General features: G+C 43.0%; 1 protein-coding gene across 1 annotated transcript in view; it reads right to left on the bottom strand.

Annotated features, from left to right (window-relative positions):
* Positions 1 to 21,695, bottom strand: part of Pld5 (phospholipase D family member 5) — a 326,043-nt gene that overhangs the window by 139,076 nt on the left and 165,272 nt on the right. Inside the window, exon 3 of the mRNA XM_038349747.1 lies at positions 3,408 to 3,576. Coding sequence (XP_038205675.1) covers positions 3,408 to 3,576 — 169 coding nt within the window. The remainder of the gene's footprint in view (positions 1 to 3,407; positions 3,577 to 21,695) is intronic.

The following is a 21,695-nucleotide window of genomic DNA, read 5'->3' as shown; positions in this document are numbered from 1 at the left end:
AAAATCCTACCATTTAATCTCATAAATTAGCAATCAAAATGCCCTCTAAATTTTAATATTGTATTGGTTAAAGTTATCATCCTGACAAAAAGAAAGAAATTCTCTTTTTCTGACCAAGCATTTTCACTAATTGTAAGGTATGGTTTCCATGGCACTGTAGGCTCTGCTAGCCCTCACCTGGGCCTTCATGCGGTGCAAAGCACAGAAGGCAACAGACACAAAGGTTAATGACCCCAGTGAGAAGTAGGGAGGACAAAATGGGGGTTTTAGAGTGGGAATCAAAACAGCATCTTTGGAGCTTGGAGACAGCTCTGTGGGTGCTTTTGGTTAAACATGATGGCCTATAACCCCAGGACTTACATGAAAATCTGGGCATGGGGGAGCCCATTGTGATGCCAGTGCTGGGGAAGCAGACAAAAGCAGATTCCTGGGGCTCACTGGCCCAACAGTCCAGCCTACTCATCATTGATATGACCCATTCAGAGACCCTGTTTTCATAAACAAGGTATACAGATTCCAAGGAATGATGCCTGAGGTTGACCTGGTCTTTCACAGACAGCAATCTATATACACATGTAACCTTACACACATGCACACAAACACACACACACACACACACACACACACACACACACACAGAGAGAGAGAGAGAGAGAGAGAGAGAGAGAGAGAGAGAGAGGAAAGACAGAGACAGAGAGAGAGAGACAGAGACAGAGAGAGAGAGACAGAGACAGAGAGAGCAAGCGAGCAGCCCTTTGGAGACATATATAATGCGTTTTTAACCAATCTCAATTTCCAAGCAATATTTTTGTAAAGTCTATATTCACCACTCTTGCTAATAACGGCCATCATTCATTCTACAAGCTCACCTCTCATCTAGAGGAGACACAGATCAAAGTGACCATGTTTATTTGTGTCTGTCTGCTGCTAAGCTGGGTGTCTGCCATTGTCTACAGTTCCTCAGTGTATTTTGCTTACAGCTGCATTGTAATAAATAGATAGGTGCTTTGGATTATACGTCCTGTTCATCTTGCTGCTGTTTATGGTCCCCTCAGGCACTTTGCAGGCTCTGTTAGTTTAGAAATAACTCTCATGTTTGGCTATTCTCCATTAAATAAAAGATAGTTTCTTTAAAAGAGAGAAAAGAAGGCAGAAGATGTGGCTCAGCTGGTAGAGTGCTTGCCTAGCAAGCATGAGGCCCTGGGTTTAATCCACAGCACTGAGTAGATGTGGTGGCTTATGGCAGCAATTCCATCACTTGAAGGGTGAAGTCAAGAGGACCAGACGTTCAGGATCACCTTGGCTACACAACAGGTTCGAAGGGAGCCTAAGCTATACAAAACTCTCTCCCCCCAAATCAAAGTAAACAAAATCCATCATCATCACAAAGAACATACAGGAAACTTGGTCTGTGTCTTATGGGAAAAGAACATGAACTGAGAGTATAGTTCTTCCACAGGAGAATATTTTCCAGGCATGCATGAGGCCCTGGGTTCTATTCCCAGAACAACACAGCTTATGAGATGAGCAGGTTGGGGAACTACTTGCTATAGCTTGTCATGGTGGTACATGACTTGAATTCCAGCATTTGGTACGCAGAGTCAGGGGGACCTCAGTGATCTCAGTCTGATCTGCAGAGCAAGTTCCAGGAGAGCCAGGGCTACCTAGCGAGACCCTGTCTCTAAACAAACAAACAAACAAACAACCACAAATGAATACACAAAATAGGCACAACTAAATCCTAGAACACATTTCTGCTTCTCAGGTTGTAAAACTCCAGCTATGTGCTATTCTGGATCTGGCCTCACTACAGATCAATGACGGGTGTGCTCTCCTTTCCTTTTGAACACGTGTCAGTGATTGTCACATCCCTGCCTTAACACTGGGTGTTGGAGTGTCATGAGGGCATGTGAACAGTCTTTTAAGCCCATGTGTTCCAAAGCAAGAGAAACTCAAATGCAGATCCAGGCAGTGAACCTTTCACGCCAAGGGTTCGATTGCATTTCTAGGAATACAGTGATTTAATGACTTGCTGTGGTCAGAAACTGGTCTGCGGTATATCATTTCCAAAGATGGCAACCAACTGGTCCACTCAGTTCCTGGATGTGTCTCATCTTGTATCTATATGACTTGTTTAAGTCAATAAATGATGGACGCAGTAATCTGGAATGCTAGGCTCCAGGTTAACAAGCCTCTGAGCTTCTGTTCTTTTTCTTTTATGGATCCAACACAACATAGAGAACTCAAGTCCATTTGCAGCATTCTGAGAGACCCAGTGAGTGACCCAGCCTCTCTATACATTTCATCCCTCAAAGTGGAGATGTTGACTATGTTCTATTCATCCTGGATCCTCTGGTCTTGGGTAATCCATCCCCCAATAACTACATAAATTACTGGCTGTGAAACCCTACCCCAAACCAGAAATAAGTAAATGATCTTTGTTTTCCCAGTTACTAACTTGTGGGTAACAGATTATGCAACAGTAAAACCCAAAACACACGCTTAAATGGTCGAAGTAGGGAAGACAGTGAACACAATGTAATTTAATAAATTTACTCAAAGATTTTAGTATGACCATTGTAATTTTGGTCTCTACTTATTTTCTGATAACTATTACTTAAAAATAGTCAGAGTGGTATAATTTGATGAATAACAGATTTCAGGACAGCAATATACAGTGATAATAAATTCTGCCAACATGATTTATATCCCAAGCAACAAAACTAATTTGACCCATGACCCCTGATAAAGAAAGGACATTTAAATATGGTCCAATGGTCATATACATGGATAAGAGCTCAACGCGAACCACCATGGTTTTAGCAATTATAAATAAAAAGATATTAAAAATTACAAGGATCTTTTCCACTTTTACGTCAGACTATTTAATTCAGAAATTATCTTTTCCTTAGCTACCCCAAAATGACAGAGTCAAAAACATACAACAGTCCTGGGAAGTTTGACTTCACTATTTAAAAAAGTTAACTCAGAGGCCTTGAAGGGGAATTGTATGACATACTTTCACCAAATCCATGTCTCAGCAGGCAGATAGATGTGGAAGCCTACACACTACATGTGGCAGAATCCAAGGCTGTGTGTTGAAAGGTGCTAGTTATGTGGGTGCTATCCTCAAACCCATGGTGTTTAGCAGCACAGTACAGCGAGCCTCTTGTAGACAAAGATGAAATATGATTTTGCCCTGAGAAAAACTGGAGTGCTTGTAACAACCGAATGACACACAGCTAGCAATGGAACATCTACCCAAACGTATAAACACGTAAGTGTCCATGATCTCTGGGGGAAGGTGGAGTTTGAAAGCTGAGCTGGTCTGGTTGTGTGGAGGGTAAAGACAGCAAGGAGTGTAAAATGCACGTAAAACCGTCATAGTCATAGAGGATGTGGCTTACCTGACATGCTGATGGGTGGGTGTGGTTAAGGTCCCAATGGGAAGACACTATGTCAACTGATTTTTTGGCCATGTTGAGTAAGTTCATCCAGCCGTGAAAAAGTGGCAGGTGAAACGGGGCATCTTCAGAGTAGTTAAGGCCTTCAGGAATGTTCTCCACAAGGGCGATTCTTAGAAAAGGTTTCGAAAGACAAACAAGCAAAAGCTAGTTAGATTTGAAGCCACTGATCTTTCTTCACACATGCATACAGAGAAACATGGAGAGTGTTCCTTAAGTTTTCTGATTATATTTTTTCTAGCAATTCATGTTTGTCTACCAAAGGCCTCTCTCATAGTCTCTGCCCTAACCTGGGGTGTTTTGAAAATTGATGCTGTTTGTCCTTAGCACTCACTCATATCTCAGAAAAATCTAGTATAGCCACTAATGTTATTTTAAATTAACCTCGAAAATGAGAACATACCAAGGTTTCCTATAAAAGTATTTTCTTCAGAAATGTTTCTCCTGGAACAATCCATTTTTTAATAAGACATTACTTCCAGAATCTGTTTGAGAGCATGAATTAAGATGTTCATATCTGCAGTGTCCTATACAATGATGGATATATATGGGAATATATGTAGTTATTATGGTTTAACACTTCTATGGGTACTTCCAAGCTCAACGAGAAAAGCAGCACTGAGAAGAAAGTTATCAACTTCCTAGCTCAGGCTTCACTAAAGTCAGAGCTAAAGAATATGTAAAATGATGGTAATAACCACAGCTTAGACAAATGCCAATCAACAGCAACCAAGCAATCTTTCTCCTTTCATATTTTTAATATTTTAATGAGAACATGGCTACCCGTGGGCACTTGTGTTTGACATTGCCCTTCAAACTACTTTTCCCACTACTGATTTAGATGGCAAATAGACTCATTTCTGTTGTTTATTTTTGAGGTTGCATTTTAATAACTATTTTCCCTTCCCTTTCCTTCCTCCAAACCCTCTCATATAGCCCTCCCCCACTCTCCTTCAATTCACAGTCCCCCTTTTCATTGTAATTGCAGACACATAGCATCTTAATGAAAGGATGAATAATTTGTTTCCAGTTTACTAAATGCATATTCTTCTATAAATGGAGAAATCCCCAACCTCATAAAATCATGTGTTAAATGTTTCCAGAACAATGATCTGTCTTATTCACGGTTGAATATTCAGAGACAGGTGCACAGTTGGGGGCCGGGATGGAGCTCAATGGTGGATCATGTACTCGTTGTGCATGAGGCCACGGGCTTGATTTGAGCAACACACACACACACACACACACATTTACCACACAACCAGACTCAATAAATAATTATCAAATGATAATTTTTAGCTTTCAATACATACTTCATCATTTCTTAGTAAAATTTTTAACTGCTATTCTTTTTGAGACTCCATTTATCCATATTAAGAAATCAAAGAATGTCGCTAACAAAACAGTCTTGTATAATTGAGGAAACTAGACTATCAGAGCTAGACTGAGGTTTGGGTATGTGGCCTGAGACGTACTCAGTGTTGAAGTGCAATCATTCTACCTATGAATTCACTAAGGCTTGTGGATTTCCGAATAGGGAAGGACAGTCAAGTCATACATGGAACATATAAGTGACTAAAAGTTCTTCTTGCCTCCCAGAAACTTAAGATCTGGTGTCCCAGACACCCTGACTTCAATAGGAGGCACCCTGCCGCGAGAGACAAGACATGAGCAAAATGGTTGATTGGAACTTAGGCAGAGAGGAAAACTAACTCTGGTTAGGGACATCTGGAACTGGAGAAGGCTGGACCTGACATGAATCTGAGTCACAGGAGCTGTGCAGAGTAAGCCAGATGAAGATGTTCAGGGTCAAGGGAAAGGTTTGGTATATCTGGACATTTGTGAGTTGGTGAGCCTGGAAGCAAGTGAGGTAGGAGATTGTGAGAGCAGAGTAAATTTAAGGGCTCTGTCCAATTTCAATTTCTTTTCTAGGGGCTCCCCACAGCCTTAGGGTACTCCCTCCCCACAAACAGAATGAGCACATATCTCCACTCTGCCTGCCGCTTGGCAGCGCCACGGGACTCAAATACCTGGTCTGAGGTTTTCAACCACAATCACACTTTTTCTTCTTTCCTGTTCTTCCCTCTGGACTCTGACATGGCAAGTGCACCCCCAAAGTCCCAATTCCTATACCGGCCATTGAGTGACTGTAATAAACCTTCTAATTTCCCATTTAAACATCATTTCTCTTTAGGCTTTCTTATTTCCACAACATGGGTGACATTTCCTTTTCTTCAGTCCTCATGGTGAATGGTTCTTCCCCTGCCATCCTGCACGTCACTCTAAAACAATCCCATGTCCAAGGCTGTGTTCCTGGATAGTGTGTGTGTGTGTGTGTGTGTGTGTGTGTGTGTGTGTGTGTGTATGAAGCAAGGAACACACTCCAGGCTTGAACATGTTTCAGGCTTGCATCCCCAGTACATACTGCACATAAGGTGCCCAAAGAAACCTTGTACTTCTTTCACTAAAATCTGAACTGTAAAGATGGGGATTAAGTCAGTTAAAGACAACAAGGAACTTGGAAAGGAGGTAAAATGGGACTTGATGTGTTTATGAAGGTAGAAAAGATGAAGAGAAGATCTCCCTAAAGTCTGATATAAAAGAAATGTCTGTTTTTCTGGTTGGTGGGATGTGAAACAGAGGAGAAGATTCAGAGGGGACCACTGAGGAAGGAAGCCAAGCCAGACTCAGGACAAATGAGTGTTTGGGAAGTGCAGGTGAGAGAGGGTTAAATGTTATCTACTCCCAAATGCACAGAGGCAGTAGACAGTGGCTGAAGGTAGATATGTTAATTCTAACCATGTGTGAAGCCCAGTTATCTGTTAGTAGAAGCTGGACACAGCGGGAATAAATGACTCAAGATCATAAGCAGTTTCAGCTCCCTGACAAAAAATGCACACATCTCAAAACCTCTCAACAAACACTAAAGCATCTTCCATCAAACTGAAGACGCGAACGAAGGTGATAGAGTGACGGCACCATTGTAGATTGCCCCATGCCAAGCCACTCTTTCTACGGTGCTCTACTGGGCATATGAGTCAGGATGCCTCATCTCCTGTGGAAACCATGGTTTTTTTGTTCTTTGAATCTACAGATAGAATTCATAGCTAATCTATGGACTTGGATTTTTGACATTTTTATTTTCCTTAATCTTTGATTAAAATTTAGCATTCCCTTCATGAATGAACACAGGGAACAAATCAGAGGAATTTTAGCAGAATCTTTTATTTGGACAGTATTAATAATTTTCATAACTTTAAATCCCTGCACTGGGAAGCAGAATCAGGTGGACCTGTGAGTTCAAGGGCAGAGAGAGCCGTATATCGAGAGCCTGTCTAAATTTTTATTTTTTTTATTTTTTATATCTGTTTTTTTTCTATTTCTGACAAAAAGAGGGGCAGAGAGATCGGAAGAGGCAGAGGGAGTGGATTTCTGCAGGAAAACATCATTGCTGGCTAGGACAGTGCAGTTGTACACATGCGCTCACAAAGACTGGGACTGTGCTCACAAGACCCACACCAGATCAGACCAGTCAAAAGCCCAGCAGGATGAGGGAGGGCTCTGAAGTTCACCACTAGCTGAGAGAGCCATAGGAAATTGATGGCCAATGAGAGAACCAGGGTCACTTTTCTTCAGGGATTCAGGTCTTGAGACACTATTCCCCACGCTCTAGTAAACAATCCCACATCCATGAGCATGCAGAAAACTCTAAATAGACTTGGTGGGTTCCAAATTAGATGGGAGGGGGAGAAGATGATGTTGAAGGAAGAGAGAGAGAAGTTGAAGTTGAAAGAAAATGTGGGTGGGGGATGGGGAGGATTTGGAAAGGAAGAGAAAGGAATTGGGGGGTGGTGACCTAGATCCAAACACACTATATGCACATATAAACATTAAATAATTTAAAAATAATTTTTATTTTTTGAGAACATGATGTCATGTGCATTTTGCCTCACAGTGCAAAAATAAGGAGTATGTGTGATGAGTGACCCATCACATCTCACAAGAAAGCACAGCTTTCTAAGGTGGTCTGCTGTATTTTCTCCAGTGTTTCCATGTGGGAAGTCCTCAGCCTTCTCAGTAACAGGGTTGCTCACAATTGAGACTCCTGGGAAGTTGCTAAGTCTATACCTTTAATACTATGGAGCCTTAGCTGGGTGGTGGTGGTGCACGCCTTTAATCCCAGCACTTGGGAGACAGAGGCAGGCGGATCTCTGTGAGTTTGAAGCCAGTCTGGTCTACAAGAGCTAGTTCCAGGACATGCACCAAAACTACAGAGAAACTCTATTTCGAAAAACAACAACAATAATAATATGACAACAATATTAATATGGAGCCTTATTTGTCATGGGGAGAAATGGGGAGAAAAACAGATACTGTAAGTTCAAGAACAATAGACCAGTAAATTCAAGATTAGACCACTATGTTCCATGAACTTCCCAAAGGCAGTTTGTCCTGACAACATGGCAACCTCACATTACTCTCAAGGTAATACAGATATTGAACCTATAGCTTTCAGATGTGAAAACAGGTCACATTTGTATCTCCCATTTAGGAAAAAACAAACAAATAAACAATAACAAAACAAACAACAACAAAAAGAAGCTGGTACTAGTCCTGACCTGAGGAAGGGATCATTTATGACTGAAATGTTAAAGTTTAATTCTCTAAAAACATCAATTTTCACTCAACTACAGATAGTTTACATCTGAACAACATTAATAATTTGTGATATCATCTCTAGCACGAGGGTGCTATGTTCCAGGAAGTAAAGATGAACCCCCCACTTGTTAGACTATCCTGGCACCACACCCACAGTGTACCATGTCACGGGGCTTTAGCCAATAAGGGCCTTTAAGGATGGCAGGCTCTGAAGAACAAGTCAAACATGTGATGCAGATGGCCACTCCTTTCTCATACCTTAAAATAGCTCCTGCACAAGTATCAAAGATGACACATGCAAGGATCCTTAAAGAGTAGTGGAAGGGGGAAAGAAGAGGTGGGGAAGAAGAGGAGGTGGGGAGGAAGGAGAGGTGGGGAGGAAGAAGAGGTAAGGGAGGAAGAAGAGGTGGAGGAGGAAGAAGTAGAGGAGGAAGATGAGGTGGAGGAGGAAGATGAGGTGGGGAGGAAAGAGAGGTGGGGAGGAAGGAGAGGTGAGGGAGGAAGATGAGGTGGGGAGGAAGGAGAGATGGGGAGGAAGAAGAGGTGGGGAGGAAGAGGTGGGGAGGAAGAGGTGGGGAGGAAGAGGTGGGGAGGAAGAAGAGGTGGGGAGGAAGAAGAGGTGGGGGAGGAAGGAGAGATGGGGAGGGAGGAGAGGTGGGGAGGAAGAGGTGGGGAGGAAGATGAGGTGGGGAGGAAGGAGAGGTGGGGAGGAAAGAGAGGTGGGGGAGGAAGGGGTGGGGGAAGAAGAGGTGGAGGAGGAAGAGGTGGGGAGGAAGGAGAGATGGGGAGGGAGGAGAGGTGGGGAGGAAGAGGTGGGGAGGAAGAGGTGGGGAGGAAGGAGAGGTGGGGAGGAAGAGATGGGGAGGGAGAGGTGGGAGGAAGGAGAGGTGGGAGGAAGGAGAGGTGGGGAGGAGGAAGATGTGGGGGGAGAATAAATACTAGTGGGATTGTCACAGAGACACAGCAACTCATATTAGGTAAGGCCAAAGGTTATGAGATGCAAGAAATGTCATAATGAAACCCAACAATTTTTAGAGTTAATATACGCTAACAAAGGAAAAGAAAAAAATGAAACACTGAGAGACCATCAATTATCAAAGGAAACCATTCCTTTGCTTAAATAATATTTGTTTATCTATTATTTGATAAGGTATGTATGTGTATGCGCACATGTGCGTGTGCACGTATGTGGACACACCATGTACCATGGTGTGTATGGAGGTCAGAGGACAACCTGCAGGTATCAGTTCTCTCCTTCCACCATGTGGGTTCCAGGGACTAAAGTCAGGTCATCAGTCTTTGCAAGCAAGTCCCCTTATCTGCTGAGCCAGCTTACCAGTTCCAAGGGAAGTAATTTCTTACCCCCAAATTCCCTATATAAGTGAAAATATTGTAGGGCTAGAGAAACCAACATATGTGACTTAGGATGTATTTGGAATAACAGTCTACTGAGCTTCTTGTTGCTTATGTTTTCAATACGAGAATTTTCAAATTACTATGGGATCCTGTTTTGACTGCAGAGTTGGTGCATGCCATGAACCTCCCATCACCCTCACAGACATACTAGACCCAACTAGGTAGAAACTCTGAACAAACAGAATACAGGATACTAAATACTACACATTAATGTCTTTACTGTGGGCTCTGATTCTGCACAGTTTGCTTGGTGTCTAGAGAGTCAGCCCATGCTATCACCCACGTGTGCTCCCAGGTTACATTTTAATGCCAGGTACGTGATTTGGCATCTTATCCAAGTAGAACATCTCTGACGATTAGACTTCCCATCACGGGCAGACTCACAGCAGGCTTCTTTCTGCACATTTTGATGGAGTATTTCCACAGAACAGTAACTCACCAAGCAGTACCACTTGCAGTACTCAGCAAGGAGACTAAACTCATACACAGATCCCAGCTATAAGAAATGAGCCCGCTTCCCTGCTCCCATATCCGTCCTTCCCCCATCCCAACCATCCCATTCCCCCAAGCTCTCCCCAACCCTCCCCTTCTCCCTTCTCTCTCCCCCTTTCTCTTCCCACCCCACCCCCATGCTCCCAACTTTTGCCTGGCGATTTGTCTGCTTCCAATTTCCAGGAGGATCTATATGTGTTTTTCTTTGGGTTCACCTTATTACTTAGCTTCTCTAGGATTGCGAACTATAGGCTCAATGTCCTTTGTTTATGGCTAGAATCCACTAATGAGTGAGTACATACCATATTCATATTTTTGGGACTGGGTTATCTCATTCAGGATAGTGTTTTCTATTTCCATCCATTTGCATGCAAAATTCAAGATGTCATTGATTTTTACCGCTGAGTAGTACTCCAATGTGTAGATGTGCCATACTTTATGCATTCTTTCATTGAGGGGCGTCTAGGTTGTTTCCAGGTTCTGGCTATTACAAATAAGGCTGCTAGGAGATATCTTAATTAAAGGAGCCATTTTGGGCTTGGCATGAGGCTTGACTCTAGAGGGGTTCCCAGGAGTCCACAGGGATGTCCCCAACTAGGACCCTTGGCAGTGGAGGACAGGGTGCCTGAACTAGCCTTGTCCCGTATTCAGACTGATGACTATTTTGTTTTTTTTTTTTTTTTTTTTTTTTTTTGGTTTTTCGAGACAGGGTTTCTCTGCAGCTTTTTTGGAGCCTGTCCTGGAACTAGCTCTTGTAGACCAGGCTGGCCTCGAACTCACAGAGATCCGCCTGCCTCTGCCTCCCGAGTGCTGGGATTAAAGGCGTGCGCCACCACCGCCCGGCTCTGATGACTATTTTGAATATCACCATAGAACCTTCGTCCAGCCATGGAGGGAGCTAGAGACAGACATCCATTGGCGCACTGGACTGAGCTCCCAAGGTCCAGTTGAAGGGCAGAAGGAGGGAGAGTATGAGAGAGGAAGTCAGGACCACGAGGAGTTGGTCCACCCACTGAGACAGTGTGCCTGAGCTAATGGGAGCTCACCAAATCCAGCTGGACTGGAACTGAACGAGCACGGGATCAAACTGGACCCTCTGAATGTGGCTGACAATTGGGGTAGACTGAGAAGCCAATGATAATGGCACTGGGATTTGTCTCTACTGCATGTACTGGCTTTTTGGGATCCTAGTCTATTTGGATGCATACCTTCCTAAGTCTGGATGTAGGGAGAGGGCCTTGGACTTCCCACAGGGCAAGGTACCCTGCCCTCTCTTAGGACTGGAGGGGGAGGAGGAGAAGGTGAGTGGGAGAGTGGGAAGTGGGAGGAGGGGAGGAAGTGGAAATTTTGATTGGTATTATTTATAATACCGTTGACTGTGGTGGCATGCTGGTAGTCCTTGCAAAACAGAGTCAGAGGCAGAAAGGTCACTAGTTCAAGACCAGCCTTGGCTAAATAGCAAGACCTTGACTCAAAGCAAAATAAAATAAAAATAGACAGACAGACAGACAGACAGACACACTAAAATGTAACAAAGAAAAAATAAAAAAAATACAAATTAACTATAAACACAAGAAAACATTATAGAAACAAAAAGCAAAAAATAAATAGATAAATGGTAGATTTAAAAACCATAAAGCAGGGAGCAAGAAGTAACAGAGAAAGGGGGAATGGGGGGAGAGGGAGGGAAATGGGAGGAGGGGAGGAAGTGAAAAATTGTAATAATAATAATAATAATAATAATAATAATAAGAAGAAGAAGAAGAAGAAGAAGAAGAAAAGAAAAATAAGAAGTAACAAGGGTTCAGATTTGGCACCTGTTTCTCTTTTGTTTTCTTGGAATTGAACCCAGGTCTAGCACAAAGCAGGCAAAGACTCTACCACTCCACTGTATCCCAAACTAGCACTCATTCTTGTCCACAGAGACAGTCATGGAAAGTTGTCTTTCAGTCAATTTCTGGAGACTTTATAATGGACCAAAATAAATCAGTCATTTAAGTAATTAACTAAAGGATTACAACAGAGGATCTAAAGAAGAACCCAGAGTCAACTGAGTAACTAAAAGAAATAGCAGCAACCAGGAAACATGATAAAGCCAGGAGGAAGCTGTTAGCAAAGAGAGCATCCTCGTGGCTGGAAGACTTGGATGTGGGTGAAGATTTAGGACTGAGTTAAAATTCACAGGAAGGCATTTGATTACCAGAAATCAACATGCACATATCCTGCTAAACACTTTGATGTATACAGAATAACTTTGTGCCCATCAGTGCCCATCTGCAGTTGTAGCCACTCAAGATTCTTCACATGTTTGAAATTGTTTATCTATGTCCATCTACATCCGGGAACTTGCATCACGACAATATACCCAGTGAAAAGAGATACATGATTCTTCTCAGCTATAGACACATTGAAAGAAAATATTTTGGTGGCGGGCTGTATGTGTAGTGTACATGAGTAAAGATGTTTTAAATTTTAAAATGGGCTGAGAATGATGGCAGACAACTACAAGTAGTTCGGAGGCAAGGGGATGGCGGGGGGGGGTGTCGAAGTCATCTTGTGCTGTATACTGAGACTACTATCTTCAAAAATAAGGAAAAAAAGAGAAAAAAGTTTAAAAGCAAAAACAACACAGTGACAGACACTGCCAAGAGCTCCTAAGTTGACATCACTGCTTTGGAACTGTGGGAATGATCCCAGCTTGTCATTTCAGGAGGATGTATTGCAGGACCACATTTCCACATCAGAAGGTCATTTCTGAAACACATCTTAACAACCTTATCTCAGTCTTATTGGATTTTCTCACAATAATTTGTGTTTGAATTTATGCATCTGATGGGAACAATCCACAGATTTGACAGACTTATCGCTGGGTTCCTGGCATGGCAAGGGTTAAGAAGCTCCCCTTAGATGGATGAATCTTTTAGTCATTGATCACTGATGACCTCTGATCCCCTTTTCTTTATTTCACACAGCTTCATTTCCTTAATGTCTGAGCAATGGAAGAGATTTTCAGGAGGATTGGGTCAAAGCCAAGTATGGTAATGCCTAATTGCTTTGGTCAGTAGAGAGAGTGAGACAAGGGGAAGACAGGAAGAAAGTTCTGGAGAGAAATGAAGAGAGGGACAGTCAAGATTTCCAGGAAATCCAGAAAAACCAACATTATTGTTACTTTTAATGAATATCCAAACATCATTTTAGAGTAAAAATATAAGTGGAGACGGCACTCAAAGTGGAGGGATCAAGCTTTGCTTTAGTAATGAATTCCTGGGGACGAACCCCCAAATAGTGACCAGAATTCTTTGGTTCTTTACCTGAAGGTCTTTATTGTTCCCTCTGCATTTGCTTAAGATTCCCAGGGAGGAAAGGTGCTTGGAAATCAGCTTGAAGTGATTTGACTTATTGCTGTGACCTATTATTTTATTTCCTTTCACAACCAACAGCTGGCTACTCTCCAGGGGCCCTCGCTAATTAGTCTTCGCTCAGAACTCATTTACATGCCGTTACCACCCTGCTAGATTCCCCAAAGGAAAGAGAGAAGTAGGCAGAGCTCATTAAAATGCACCTGTGGGCAAATCCCTGCCATACCTGCTCTGTCTCTAGGAAAATTCAGCCCAAGGCCACAGCACCTTCTGACACCAAAGAACAGGGAGTAAAGGATGAGAGGCAAGATTCGGCCAGAATCTTATGTCTCTTTTCATGGTGTCTTAAAATAGACTATGGATGATGTGAACTGTGGGAGCCGAGGGAGCTAGAAGCAACAGATGTAAGAAAGACTATTTACCTTTTATTATCTTGGTAATACACTTAAAATGGATTTCACTTTTTGATAGTACATATTTATTCTCTAAACTTCGTGTGATCAGCAACATTTTAAAACTAGGAACTAAGACTGTACAATCTGTCTCTGTCTCTGTCTCTGTCTCTCTCTCTCTCTCTCTGTGTGTGTGTGTGTGTGTATCAAACATGCTCCATTGGTCCAAGTTTGCACTCTGTACCTGTACAAAGCAGTTGCTAGCTAGCTTTAACAGGTGTTCTAAGTGTTAGTCTGAGCTTTGTCATTTTCTTGAGAGGAGAACTTGTTGTGATGCCCAAGCTAGATTTGAACTTTTCATCCTCTTGACTCAGCCATCTCCAGAATCGGGGTTATAGTTATGGGCTTCCATGCCTGTTCTGAAAGTCAAGTGTTCTAAATAACCAAAAATATAAGATAAGACATTAATATGGCGTGGTTGTCTAATACCCAACTTTCCTTGTCCCAACAACATCCTTTGTCCTGTTTTTTTATTTCATTGGTATACTAACTTGCCACGTCTTGTATCTCTGTTAGCCATGGAGAGCCAGTCCACCAGCCTTTTTAGAACTAGCGCCTGTGGCACTGATATCCTAAACTCCCAGGATACCTTTTTTTTTTTTCTGAACAGTGTGGGTTTAGATTTGCTTGATTTCTGCCTCATGATTAGATTGTGGTTAAATATTTTTGGCACAAATATGACATGGGCATCGTATCCTTCTCAGAGTGATAGATATACATCAGTTACCGGGAGATACTCGTTTCTCCTACTAGTAGTGACATTAAGTTTCTTCATGTGCATTGAGAAGTGTGTCACCTTTCTCCAGCCAGCCAGACCTTTCTCCCCTCTACAGTTAATTATTTGTTCATAGCCGCCTTCAGTGGTGGAAATAAGTTACTTTGTAATATTTCATTTGGTGATTTAATATGCTTACATCTGTGATTATTGATTGACCAGGTTCACTGAGCTGATTGCAGATTGGCATTTTATTATCATCATCCCTTGTATATTTGTTACTTGAAATCTACTGTAAAATCACCCTTCCATATTTAAAAATTATTTCATTAGGATAGGCTTCTGCATTCATTTTAAAACCCGAAGTATTATCATCCATTATTCTCACTCATTTCAAGACTAAATTTGTTGTACAAACGGCTATTAGTGCTTGTTTCCTTTATGTTTTTTGTTTGTTTGTTGTTTAAGATAGCTTCTCACTAAGTACCCCAGCCTAGCCTCCAATTCATGGTCACCCTGCCTCAGCCTCCTGAGTGTCAGATTGGTTACCCGTCCTGGCTTAAATTGATGTTCAAAGAGAGCAGCTGCAGAGCGCTTGTGTTGATCTCCAGTTGGCAACTGCAGATCCTTCCTGCACAACTGGTGATTCGGGCAGATAAAACCTAGGATTGTTTTAAGTGAAGAGCAACTATGAGGGTGGGTGCTGCTGTTGCTTTAGGGAGAGGCCCTATGCCTGCCAAGCATTATAACTGTAGCTAGTATTCTCTGCAGATTATAGGTGGAAAGTACTTGTGTTAGTCAGGGTTCTCTCAATCTATCCATCAGTCTATCTATCTATCTATCTATCTATCTATCTATCTATCTATCTATCTATCTATCATCTATCTATCATCTATCTTCTCTCTCTTTCTCTCTATATAAACTAGAATCATATAAACCAGAATAAACCAGAATTCTGATGAGTAGGCTCTAATGCCAGAGAAGATATGGACTTGCTAACAAGAGCAAGAGTAAGCAAAAGAGAGCTAGCTTCCTTCCATGTTCTTTATAAAGGCTGCCAGCAGAAGGCGTGGTCCAGATTAAAGGTGGATTTTCCCACCTCAAAGATCCAGATTAGAAATGGGTTTTCCCATTTCAAATGATTTAAGAAAAAAAACTCACATGTATGCCCAGCCTTTTTTTTTTTTTTTTTGGTATGGAGAGTTTTATTTAGAGGGTATTGGGAGGGTAGAAAGTGGGGGAAGAGAGAGAGAGAGAGAGAGAGAGAGAGAGAGAGAGAGAGAGAGAGAGAGAGAGAGAGAGAGAGAGAGAGAGAGAGAGAGAGAGAGAGAGGAGATGGGAGAGAGGGGCAGAGAGCTGCCTCTCCAGCCATTTGGGTTTAGCTCATTCCAGATGTAGTTCCTTCACAACCAGAAATAACCATCACAACACTTTTGAGGGCACTGGAACTTCCCTTAGGAGTTGAAGAAGGAATGGACGCCATGGTTACATGTCATCTAGCTATAGAGAATGTGACAGATCCAGCCTTTCCCTCAGCAGAGTCTGAGGTTCTGCATATTTGATGGCACGCAAGGAGTTTGCTCTAGTTGGAGTTCATGGAGGGTGTGAGTGTGGCAGACTGATGCAGAGGCTCCTGCTTTCATGGAGCAGTGGCTTGGACTAAAATGTTGATCTTGTGTGGAGATGAAGGGAAGGAAGATATGAATGAGTGGCTTCATCCCTGAGGACCCCACCCTACCCCGTTCTACCCAGTCTACCCTGTCAATCCACAGCAACCTGGAAATCTACAAGGACAGGAAGGCATATTTTATTTTTCTTGGTTTAGTATTTCCCCATACTGGAGCAAGAGGAAATGAAAACTAACAGAAAAGTGGGGAGGGCAGGGAACTTCGCAAGAGGCCAGTTAGAAGGTACTGCAGGGCAGGGACGTAGCCCAGGGGTACAATCCATATTTAACACACGTAAGGCACTGGCTTTAATTCTTAGTGGGAGAGGAAGAGAAAGGAAGAGATGGTGGGGAGAAACAGTCACACCTAGGACTAGGATGAAATGTTAGGAGCTTGAGTTCTGGAGAGAGAGACAAGGAGGAAGATGTGGAACAGTTTAAAGGTAAGGGCCCCTAATCTCTATATTGGGGCATCAATAAAATTGATTTCTAGCTGGACTTATTTTAAAATAAATTCTAAATGGACAACTTTTGTATTCAAGTTGTCTCTGATTTAAATTAAACTCTGGGGACTTTTTAGTTTATTTAAGGTCAGTTATCACTACTGTCTGCTTATGAAGTAGGGGCCAGGAATCAGCAGAGGGCCTGACATGGGTTTCTTAATACTTTCTTATTGGTTCTTGTTGTCCTTCCCATGGTAGGGATGGAACCCAGGACTTGTGTCTTGTGTTTGCTACCAGGGAGCAACTTGCCAGCCCTGATACCAACTCCTACTCAATAACCAGGAAGCAATTAAGCTTTTCTCTGTCACCACTGGACGGTGGCAGTCAAGTCTTTCGCCAAGTATCCTACATCTTTTTTTACTTTCTCCCCCTTGTCCCAGATGCTGAATCCTAACAGCTCCCAGAATTCGAAGCCACCTTAGTAAGTCACATTATTTGGCAAATTCCTCTTTGCCCTGCACCAAGAGCTGTGTTGCCCTGATTTGTGCCTCACTGATACTGGATACAGGAGCAGGTGACTGTAGACCTCCATGGAATCCAACCCCTTGCTTAGATACATTCTCTGTGCCTTGCGAAGACTCCTCAAACCCTTGAGAAAACTAGGATCACGAAAGCAACCTGAGGAAAATTGCATTTTTCTCCGGCAGTAGAATCGCACACTGCTGGCACTACCTGGAGACAGAAAAGGAGGATTTGGAAAAGTGTGAAACCAGTGGCTCAGCTGGAGTGAGAAACTCGGAAGTCATGAGGTACCCCATGAGCCCCTCAGTAGCCTCGTCCTTGGAGACTTGTCGTTGCTCAGCATGGAGATGATTTTAGTGGCTGTATTCCACGTTCAGCACGCGCGATCAGCATCTCCAAACATGTGCCATCCACAGAGGTTTAAAATGGTCCTTCCAAATGTGCCTTTTCGCAGCCCAAATGTGGCTGAAGCTTCTTCATAGGTGACAAGTGAGAGGGGACGGAATGACTTTGGAATGACTGAACTGCGCTGGATGATCAAATAAGTTCTCTAGGTTGATTCCCTTTCTGGTACCCAAGAATGGGAGCACATAAGGCCACATACATGTTTCCATTCCCTTTCCGCTCCTGTGATAAAACACTTTGACAAAAACAACTTGTAGAGGAAAGAATTTATTTGGTTTACACTTCTATGTTGCCATTCATCATGAAAGGAAGCCAGGGCAGTTCTTGAGGCAGGAACCATAGAGGAACAGGAATGTTTGGCTCATTCTCTCGCTCATTCACAAGCTCCTGTTTAGAGAACTGGTGTCACCCACAGCAGGATAGGTCTTCCTCCACAAATTCACAATCCAGACAGTCCCTCACAGACATGCCCACAGTCAAGACGGATCCAGGCAGTTTGTCGTGTGAGGATTCTCTTCTCAGGTGACTCTAGGCTGTGTCACACCAACAACAACGACTAACTTGGACGATGTACTAAATGAGTTGCTATCAACTTTGTATGCAGAATCTTAGCAAGTAAATATAAACTTGAATGGAATCTAACATTATCTGATTTTTTTAAACAAATCAATTGAAAAAATAAATTCAAATGGCTTGTTGTATCACACTGACTTATTAAATGTTCCGATGAGAAAGAGACTTATTTTTTTCTCCTTGAGACTCAGTCTCTAGACCAGGTTGCCTTGTTAAGTAGCTGTTACTGAAGGTGCCCTTGAACTTCTGTCCTTCCTGCCTTTTCTGGGATTCTCTCCAGAAAGCTGGGACTACAGTCCTACATCACTATAGTTACAAACAGGGTATTTTTGTTTTTTAATAATAAAGACAATTTCTCTACTTTATTCTTCAGGGCCAAAAAAACTTCTCTATATATGCCGGAAGCTTTGCATGCATAGGTTAGTTAGACTCAAATGCTACAGATGGTCTTCGGGATAAAGCAAACCCACTCCTTGTGGCTGCATGCCCGAGATCTCTAGCTCGGGGTCAGCCATTAATAGCAGACGTTTTCTGCAACTGAAGAACTCTCCGCACACACACTCAGGAACCCATCAACTCTTTGTGGGCTGATCTTTCAAAGCTTGTAGGATAGCTCACTGAGATCCTTGTTTTCTACCTGGACTCAAAAGCTTCTTCAAGGGCCTGAAACAAAAGCTCCCCGCAGCCACAGTGCTTCTCTCTTGATACTTTGTTGTCCGGAATCCTAAGCTATGGGGAGATGACACTAAATGCTCCTGAGGGGAAGGGGACAGAGGAATGCCTCCAGAAGCAGAGGCACAGAGAGGAGAGAGAAGCAGTGCCTGAAACAGGGAGAGCTTTATTGCCCGCAAGACTCAGCACTAGAACCAGCACCCGGGACGGCCCAGGATAGAGGAAACTCTCCCAGACCAGCAAGAATTGAGATGGGGCTCCAGGCTTGGCGTCCCAACTTTGTGGATCCTAGGATTGAAGGACAGGGCTATGCAGATGGGTTCTAGTGAGTATCAGCCCCAGGGAAATAGCCCAAGGACTTTAACTGAAAAATCTCTAGGATTTTGTAGCGCCTTGGGCGAGCAGTGCTGAGCCTAAATTCCTACAGTCACGGCACACAGGTGTGTTTAAATCTGATTTTTAAGATGATTGGAATTCCCAGTGCATGGAGGTTTAGGAGTTGAGATTCACAGCTGTGACATAAATGCAGCCCTTGACAGGCAGGTAAGGTGATCCTGAGCGTTACCTCCTGTGCTCCAGCCTGCTCAGTAAGCTATGACAAGGGAACGGTTGGTGATGCAGCCTGTGGCTGCACCTAGCCATGTAGCTCCTTCTGGCAAGGAATCAAAGGTCGACAGAAAACAAAGGTGTCTTTAAAATATAACGTATAGCAATCTACCTGTATAGATGAGCATTTGATCCTCTAAGATAAAGGGAAGACAACAGGACATTTAGATTTATAATTTTGCTTGGGAATGGGGTCTCACTATATGCTCAAGCTGGCCTTGAATTCCTGGGCTCAATGATCCTCCTGCCATTACCTCCCAAGTAGTAAGGACTACAAGCGGCTGCCACTACACCCAGCAGAATTCATGCTTTTCTCCTATACAAGCCAACTCCACAAGGGAACAAATGGAAAACTCTTACCACCAAAAATAATACATAAATGATAATATAAGCTTGTTTCTTTTTAGTTTTTCAGACAGGGTCTCATTTTATAGCCCTGACTGGCCCTGAACTCTCATGTCTCTTGTTTTACCTTCCTGAGGGCTGGGACTGCAGAGCTGCTATGATTTTTTAACAGACATAATGCACATACTTATACACAAACATCTTTTAAAGTACAGAATGCAAGCAGGAAACCTGGGTGAGACTTAACTCCTCCCATGAAACCCTTAAGATGACATCCACACACCGACTCCCTTGTCGGGAGGTGGCATTTTCCATTAACTTTTTGATAGAGAAATTGCAGTAAGCTTCCCAGAGGATGGATCAAAGGAGCTAAGATGTGTGTGTCTTGGCCAGAGCCGCTATTTGCTCTTGTCTCGTTATTGGTTTATAGGGCAGAGCTTTGTTAGATGGCTTCTTTGTCTCTGGTGAGAGATTTAAATGTTACCGAAAAGGAGGCCTCCAGGTACCATTGTAGCGTCCGGTCTTGGTGAAGAATATTAAGTTGGCTCTTTCTCTGTTTTAACTATTTCCGTGGCTTGCAGCACACAAAGCACGACACAAGCTTGGTGTGTGTACATCTGTCAACAGACGATGTCTTAGGAAATGAGCAATATCATGAACGTTAGAAACATTGGGGAAATGCACATAGACACCATTATAGTCATTTAATTTTAGACAAGATAACAACAGCAACAACAATGATGATGATTTTATTGCTGATAATACTGATGAAGATTATGGTGGCCGTGGTGAAAGGAGCTGTCAGTGGCTGAGAATGAACACATGTCGGGCACACAATCACATCACTTGTGTGAAATGCAAGGATTAGCGATTCTATTGTCATCTTTGTCTCGTTATCTGATGGACAGATGAAAACAGGAACGTTGTACATATTAACAGAGTACCAGGTGCTGTTTTCACACAGGCATAGACTGTGTAATGCTTCAATCAGGATAACTCACTCCTTGGGCAATCAGCATTTCTCTGTGGTGAATACATTCTGACTCCTGTCTTCTAGGTTGAAACACTGCTACAGGTAGAGAGAGCCCCTGCCATGCAAGAGCACACGAGAACTTCCTCTTGCTGAACTGAAGCTTCGTTCCCATTGGTCAGTCTTCCCCACTCTCTGTTCTCGTGCCCTCACCAATTTCTGGTAACCACTGCTCTGTTCTTAACTCCTATGACATCAACTCCAGTTTCTTTAGACTCCACATAAGAGAGATCATGAGGAGCTTCTCTCTCTCTCTCTCTCTCTCTCTCTCTCTCTCTCTCTCTCTCTCTCTCTCTCTCTCTCTTTCTCCAGACAGGGTTTCTCTGTAGCTTTGGAGCCTGTCCTAGAACTAGCTCTTGTAGACCAGGTTGGCCTCGAACTCACAGAGATCCACCTGCCTCTGCCTCCCAAGTACTGGGATTCAAAGCATGTGCCACCACTACCCAGTTTGAGGAGGAGCTTCTCTTACTTCATATAATGAAATGATCCCAGAAACATCTAAGATGTTGCAACTGACTGGATTTTCTTCTTTTTGTGGCTATATAGTATGCCCCAGTGCATAGGTACCACATGTTGGTTATCTGTTCATCAACTGATAGATGCTTACAGGTTGTTTCCATGTCATGGCGCTGTGCATAGTGTCAAAGCACCTAAAAAATGAATGACACAGAGTATGTCTCTTCGCCACTAGTTTCACTTCCTCAGGCTGTGCACACGGAAGCGGGAGCACCAGATCAGGCTGTGCACACGGAAGCGGGAGCACCAGATCACAGTGAGTTCAGATCTCAGCTACTGAGGGGAAGACGATGGGGCTTGGGCAATAGTGCAATGGATGCAGACCAAAGTCATAATCACAGAACCAGGCTTCTGAGAGCA

Source organism: Arvicola amphibius, chromosome 12 (assembly GCF_903992535.2).
Source record: "Arvicola amphibius chromosome 12, mArvAmp1.2, whole genome shotgun sequence".
Taxonomy (NCBI): Eukaryota; Metazoa; Chordata; class Mammalia; order Rodentia; family Cricetidae; genus Arvicola; species Arvicola amphibius.
Note: the sequence above shows the minus strand (reverse complement) of the source record. Positions and strands in the feature narration are given on the sequence as shown.